Source organism: Borostomias antarcticus (assembly GCF_949987555.1).
Source record: "Borostomias antarcticus genome assembly, chromosome: 7".
Taxonomy (NCBI): Eukaryota; Metazoa; Chordata; class Actinopteri; order Stomiiformes; family Stomiidae; genus Borostomias; species Borostomias antarcticus.
In genome coordinates, this window is record NC_140240.1 from 14,172,789 (window position 1) to 14,180,448 (window position 7,660).

Here is a 7,660-nt window from a genome sequence, read left to right on the forward strand (position 1 = left end):
CCACCCAAAAAAATCTTGTTTAGGGCCACCAGAATCCTAGGGCCGGCCCTGGTTCCAGTCAGCTGGATTCTGAACTGAATTTTACTTTTTACAAGTTAGATTAATTAAATCAGCCTCAGTAGGAACTTCTTCTCATCGTAGCCCTCTACAGGAATCCTGAAAGAATGCGCCGATGTCCCCATGTAATCACACCTGACCACAGATAGCTGCCACTGGCGTTGGAGACGGACAGCGGATGAGTCATTTCCTACTGTGTGTGTGTGTGTCTGTGTCCTGAATACAGGAGTCATTAAACTGTGTGTGTGTGTATGTCTGTGTCCTGAATACAGGAGTCATTAAACTGTGTTTGTGTGTGTGCCTGAATACATGAGTCATTCAATTGATACCAACTCTCTCTCTCTCTCTCTCCATTATCCATATGAAATGATCACGACAAGAATGTTTTGGGTTTTTTTTCTCCACTTTTATATTTTTAAAAACAAAACAAAAAAATAACAGATTAAATAAAATGTACAGTAGACAAATGCAATCATTGTGCACTTTTAACTACTTCTTCTGATACTTTCTGCACAGCTGTCAACGAAAAAACAGAAACACAATCAAGGGCTGGGGGGGGGGGGGGGGGCGAGGGGGAAGGGTGGGTGGGTGGTGCAGGGATAGAGGAGAGGCAGGAGAGGGAGAGATGGGGTGGATGGATGGATGGAGGGATGGAGGGAGGGGTGGAGGGAGGGAGGGAAGGAGGGAGGGATATCGGGATGGATGGATGGAGGGAGGGATGGATGGAGGGAGGGAGGGATATCGGGATGGATGGATGGAGGGAGGGATGGATGGAGGGAGGGAGGGATATCGGGATGAATGGATGGATGGATGGATGGATGGATGGATGGATGGAGGGAGGGATGGAGGGAGGGATGGATGGAGGGAGGGATAGATGGAGGGACGGAGGGATGGATATCAGGATGGATGGATGGATGGAGGGATGGATGGAGGGAGGGATGGATGGAGGGAGGGATATCGGGATGGATGGATGGAGGGAGGGATGGAGGGAGGGAGGGAGGGATATCGGGTTGGATGGATGGATGGATGGATGGATGGAGGGAGGGATGGATGGATAGGGCCACAGGGAAGAGGGGAGTGGTGGAGGGGTCAGGGAATAGAGGGGCCTAAACTTATCCACTGAAAAAATCACTGAATATATAGATTTATTTTATTCCTTACATCACTTATATAAATATATCGAACCAAAAAAGAACAATACTCTTCAGAGAAAAACAGCGCAATACAGCAACCCACAACAGCAGTAAGGCAAACAGAAAGCTAGAGAGAGTACAAGGCGTACAAGAGAGAGAGAGAGAGAGAGAGAGAATATGAAAAAGCATGTGACGTGGCAGGAAAGAAAGAGAAAGAAAGAGAGGGAAGGAGGGAGGGAGACAGGTAGAGAGAGAGAGAGAGAGAGAGAGACTGTGCGTATGAAAGTTCATAAATATGTTAGATTAAGAGAGAAGAGAGGGGAGATTAGGGGGGCTGAAAGCAAAAATGGAAAAGAGGAGGAGGAGGAGGAGGAGAGCGGGGGGAGGAGGGGAAGGATTGACGGAGGTTGACTGTCCAGTGTGTTCTTGTATGTGCTACATGAACCTGTTGCCTGGCTCCGTGTGTGTCTGTATGTTGGTTTATTTGAATGACCCCTTGGGCTGTGTGTGTGTGTGTGTGTGTATGTGTGTGCGAGTGCGTGCGTTTACACCTTTGGGTGTGTTGTCATGTGCGTTTGTCTGTGTGTTGCCATGTGCACCTGTCTGTGTGTGTGTGTGTGTGTGTGTGTGTTAATTATGATACACACACCACAGCAACAGTGAAACACATGCTCACGTGTCTTGTGTGCTCTTCGGGTATAAATACAAAAAAAACAAGTCATCTTTGCAAACAAACACCAGCTACTGATATTCCTCCTCTTCATCATCACTTTCATCACGCCTGTGAATGTTTGACATGCCGTCCATTTCCCCACCTCCAACCGAGAAGAGCAGCCCCCCCCCACCCCCACAAACAAAAGTCCTCTTTCCATCCTCACTCCTCCAGAAGTCTCTCTCGCCCCCCCCAGCCCTCCTCCGTTCCCCTCGTCCTCTGTCCCCCCCCCCTCTCCTCTGTCTCCCCCCCCCCCTCTCTCCTCTCACTGGGAGCTGGCCCTCTCCAGGATGCGCAGGTCATAGTTCTTTTTGGCGGCCCTCAGTTTGAAGAGGCTTGCCCCGCTGTTGTTGAGTTTGAAGGAAGCACTCTGTGCGGCCATGGTGCTGGGAAACACGGCCACCACCGTGTAGAGGTGGGCGGGGTCCGCCCCGTCCCCCTTGGCTCCGCCCCCGCAGGCCACGCCCCCGCCCCGGCCGCCCTGGGGGTCCTTCAGCCACTGGATCTTGGCACCGCACAGTGACAGCTGGTTGAAGAGCTTCTCCGCCTCGGGGCGGGAGATCCCCTCGGGCAGGTCGGTCACCTCCAGGACCCTGCTCACCACTAGGGGGCGACAGAGGCACGGACACGGACACACGTAGGTACACAGAGACAAACGCAAGCACACACACCAGCAGGCACGCACACAAGGACACACTGTTAACCTGGTGCAACACAAGCTCCTTACTCTCGTACTCACGCACCGGTCAAACATGTCTGTCTGAGTTCTAGTCACATATCTGAACATCTAAAAGGTGGTGTAGACCATAAACGCTAACCTTACCTCCTATAACCAGCTCAGATGTGGAGGAGAGGATGTACGTGCGTGTGTGTGTAAGAGAGGAGGAAGTGTGTGTGTGTGTGTCTTACCTACGTCAGTGGTGCCCAGGTCTGTGGAGGCAGATTTGAGGGTCTGCCGTTTCCCCCTCGTCCCATGCTTAATCCCTCCCTGGCTCTGGAACACACACACACACACACACACACATACACGCACACACACACACACACACACACACACACAAAATACATCAGGTCCACATGCACACACACACACACACACAAAATACATCAGGTCCACATGGGTCAATCAATCAATCAATCAATTAATCAATCAATAGGGAAGGACTGGGTGAGGGGTTAGGGTAGGGGTAGCCTCGTGAGACCATCCTGATTTAGCGAGCTCAAATTCTGTTTATTGTGGCGGGACTTCATTGTGGGCGGGAGAACTTGCCACGACAGACTAACTCCTTAAGCCAATCAGCGGGAAAAAACTTGATCTACTCAGAAGAACAGCGAAAACGTCTTTTCTTCCTAAAAACTCTAATTCTCTCGTACTCATGTGCTTATTGTTGTTATTGAGTCTATTTCTGCAATACAGCACTTATGGCTGTGTTTACTCTACCACCGTTAACGTTATCGCTTGTTGCCTCAGGAGACCAATCAGGGGCTGTGTGCTTCTGGGAGTCAGAGCTGCAGTCAGAACACAGTCCCTGATTGGCTGGTTAAAATGTAATGGGAGAATAATCGTTGGAGGTGAGGAGGAAGGCCCCACTGATCTGCAAAGAGAAACAATGTGAGCTTGCAAGATCAGGATGGTTTTAAAAGGCAGTTAGGGTAGGACAGGGCGGGCAGGGCTGGTAGGGTAAACAGTAACAGGGTGAGGGGTCAGGGTTAGGGGTGTTAGTGTAACAGGGTGAAGGGTCAGGGTTAGGGGTGTTAGGGTAACAGGGTGAAGGGTCAGGGTTCAAGGTGTTAGGGTAACAGGGTGAAGAGTCAGGGTTAGGGATGTTAGGGTAACAGGGTGAAGGGTCAGGGTTAGGGGTGGTAGGGTAACAGGGTGAAGGGTCAGGGTAGAGGTCACTGACCTGATGGGTGCTGTAGGATGACTGGTTGTGCATGAGGGGAGGAGGACAGAGGCTGTACTGGAGGGGCTGGCCCAGCAGAGAGTAGCGCCCGTCACCTGCTCTCACGCACACGCACACACACACACGCGCACACAGACATACACACACACACACGCGCACACACAGACACACAGACACACACACGCGCACACACAGACACGCACGCACGCGCGCACACACACACACACGCACACACACGCGCGCGCGCACACACACACACACACACACAGTAAGACAAAGGGCACATTGAGTTGGCAGTGTAAAGGTATGAGCAGGTCATGGTAGAAGTGGGTGAAAGGGCCTGCCGTCTCAACATGGTCAGGTTTGACTCAAACGGTTCCAAGACACGTGTTTGTTTGTGTGTGTAGTATCAACAGCATGCGTATGTGTTGTGAGTGTGTGTGTGTAGTATCAGCAGCATGCGTATGTGTTGTGAGTGTGTGTGTGTGAGGGGGGTGGCATCTATGAGGTGAAAGGTAAGGTAAGGTAGACCACGCTGGGGTGTGTGTGTGCATGGGGGGGGGGGGACATCTATGTAGGGGAAAGGTAAGGTAGGGTAGGGTAGGCCAAGCCAGTGGGCGAGAGGGCTAGGACCTGTGTGTGTGTGTGTGTGTGTGTGTATGACACAGTGCCAGTCATGTGGGCTGTGGATGAGCCAAAGCCAACATAGCAGCAGGTCAGTGGGTACAAACCAAGGGCACTGGGGCTGGGTGAGTGTGCTCGTCTGTGCGTAGGTGTGTGTGTGTATGTGTGTGTGTGTTAGTTTCCTGGGTCTCAAGAGGAAGGCAGGACAGTCGCACGCCTGGCTTCCGTGTGGTCGGGCTGGCCGATGAGTGAGCTATGTGGCTGGGCTAGTTACCCTGGAGTGTGTAGGGTCTACCTCCGAGGTGGTGAATGTGTTAGTTACCCTGGAGTGGGTAGGGTCTACCTCCAAGGTGGTGAATGTGTTAGTTACCCTGGAGTGGGTAGGGTCTACCTCCGAGGTGGTGAATGTGTTAGTTACCCTGGAGTGGGTAGGGTCTACCTCCGAGGTGGTGAATGTGTTAGTTACCCTGGAGTGGGTAGGGTCTACCTCCGAGGTGGTGAATGTGTTAGTTACCCTGGAGTGGGTAGGGTCTACCTCCGAGGTGGTGAATGTGTTAGTTACCCTGGAGTGGGTAGGGTCTACCTCCAAGGTGGTGAATGTGTTAGTTACCCTGGAGTGGGTAGGGTCTACCTCCGAGGTGGTGAATGTGTTAGTTACCCTGGAGTGGGTAGGGTCTACCTCCGAGGTGGTGAATGTGTTAGTTACCCTGGAGTGGGTAGGGTCTACCTCCGAGGTGGTGAATGTTTTGGCGGTAGTTACCCTGGAGTGGGTAGGGTCTACCTCCGAGGTGGTGAATGTGTTAGTTACCCTGGAGTGGGTAGGGTCTACCTCCGAGGTGGTGAATGTTTTGGAGGAAGTTATATCTGATCCCAGTGTGAGAGCAACTGTAAATGGCCGGGTTTCCCGAACAAGTTAAGAAGCACTTAACTCCAAAGTACTTCTTAACTCCCACACAAAGGGTTGCTTAAGAAGGGTTCCTTAAGAAAGTTCTTTATCAGGAAACGCGGCCAATGTCTGTGGAACAGAACACCAACTCCCACTCAGAAATTCCTGAGGTCTCCACTGGGGGGCGCAACAGCAACACTGGACTGAGTTGAGACTTTAAAGGAAACTGGCGTCTCCCTGACCAGACCACTCTGCGCCCCTGACCAGACCACTCTGCGCCCCTGACCAGACCACTCTGTGCCCCTGACCAGACCACTCTGCACCCCGTGCAAATGTTGCCATAGATGACAGCATCGCCATCTTCACTAATAAAAGCAAGGCTGCATTTTTTACCGACCAAACTCAATCTTTCCATCTGGCATCCAGGCAGTCATGCTCCTCCTCACTGTAACACCACAGATGAAACCATGTCCCACATCTTCAATTGTTGCCATGTATAAAGGGGGCTTTACATAGGTACCGTGAGCACAACAGGACATATCAACAGGCTTCTCCTCTACTTTCAGATCTTCCATTATGCTTTACAAGTGTTATACTGTGAAGCACAGCATGTTCAGTCTTTGTAGTGGCGATTCAGTATTCTCACATATCACAGCTATGTCAATGAAAATCTTAGAGAGGTGTTCATTCTGGAGGTCGGCTGTACTTTCGATTACAGCTCAGAGGAGGCCTTTCTAAGCAAGGTGCTGAAATATCAACACCCAGGGCAGACCATTTCACAACTAGGCTACAAGTGTAGACTTTTAGTTTGTATATTTGGCAGCCTGGGTCATGTGCACTAGTTGGTTGTGAGGGGCCTTCAGATGGCCGGCCTCCCTAGGAGCAGGGCCAAGCAGTCAGCCAGGTACTGCTCAGTTTCAGCCATTCACTTTATTCACATCAGCTGCCATATTGGTCAAGTCTGACGTACAGTAGAAGGTGCAGAAGTGCCGACGCGACTCCAATGTTAAAAGTTCACTATAAAAACCAAACATAGTCAAATAGTCAAAAATAGTTGTTTTCGTGTTTGGAAATACATGGAAGTGAATGCAGCTGATGGCTAACTATGGCTCATTCACTTCCATGTATTTCCAAACACGAAAACTATGGCAGTGAAAAACAATCGGATTCTGGTAATGATGAGTTTGTAACTCCGATAGTGTATTCAGCCTGTTATTTTGACTATTTTGGTTCTTGAAGTGGTGTTTTTATAGTGAACTTTAAACATTGGAGTCAACGGGCACTTTCGTATTCGTCCCACAAATAACGTCAGACTTGACCAAAATGGCAGCTGCGTGAATAAGGCAAGTTGGCAAGGCAAGTTTATTTGTATAGCACATATTAGCAACAAGGCAATTCAAAGTGCTTTACATGAGACATTAAAAGCATCAAGACAAAGTGCAACACATAAAAGGTTATATAAAACAAAATGCAAAAAAGGACATTTAAAACAAAATGCAGGAAAAATAAAATACAGGAATAAAAGTTAGAGTGCAGTGTATGAATGAATGATTAAAGTCAATTATTGGGAGCCGGTCAGTATGGAGGAGGCTCTGTTTTCTATACCCAAGAAGTAGGCTAAGTACTGTGTCCTGTCAACCTGGCATTGTCATCTTGTGACATACTTATATAAGTGCAGTCCATTTTACTCTACCTCAACAGTATGTAACAATGTGATTGCAAACTAGGAACTTATGTAACTGACTGACTAGTGTCTAACTGCATGTCCTTTGTATTTCTATTTATGTGGATATAAATAAATTATTCAAATGTTCATCTTCTGTACTAGAGAAGTAGGCAATAAGTATGTGCCTACAAGTGGTTGCATACAGTACAGTATGTGTGCACATGGACAGACTGTGCATGCCTACATGTGTGTGTGCCTGTGTGTGTCTGTGTGTGTGCGCGTCTGCATGTACACCTGTGTGTTTGCGTGTGTACACGTGGGTCTGTGTGTGTGTGTTACATCCTGTGTATTCTGTGTTGCGTGTGGTGTTCCGTTGTCTGTCTCTCCTCTCACGCTCATACAGGTTGAGATGGTCTGCCAGTTAGCTGGACCCGCCCTCCTGTCTACCGTCAAGCCGGTCCAGCCAATCGAGCGATGCCAGCTATTGTTTGCAGGCAATCGGCGTTGGGTCCACCAGTTATTTAAACCCGCGGTTCTCCCGCGTTGGTCGGGCACCACTTTCCTTTGTTTGATTGTTAGTTGTTAGTCTAGTCTAGTCTCCCATTGTGTTATTGCCCTGCTGTCCGTCTGCCCTGTGGGTGTAGCAGGGGGAGACAGTGGTAGGTAAGACGCTCTTGA

The 7,660-nt window shown here is 49.7% G+C and overlaps 1 protein-coding gene across 4 annotated transcripts in view; it reads right to left on the reverse strand.

The window, feature by feature from the left end:
• Positions 1-2,167: 2,167 nt before the first annotated feature.
• r3hdm2 (R3H domain containing 2) overlaps positions 2,168-7,660 on the reverse strand; it is a gene marked incomplete at its 3' end in the record, with an annotated part of 60,021 nt that continues 54,528 nt past the window's right edge. For 3 of the 4 annotated variants that reach the window (XM_084441247.1, XM_084441246.1, XM_084441245.1), the window contains 3 exons: positions 3,807-3,901; positions 2,812-2,896; positions 2,168-2,505 (listed from right to left, as the gene is read on the reverse strand). In XM_084441247.1, coding sequence (XP_084297373.1) covers positions 2,168-2,505; positions 2,812-2,896; positions 3,807-3,901 — 518 coding nt within the window. The remainder of the gene's footprint in view (positions 2,506-2,811; positions 2,897-3,806; positions 3,902-7,660) is intronic. The other variant, XM_084441248.1, reaches the window with a different exon arrangement.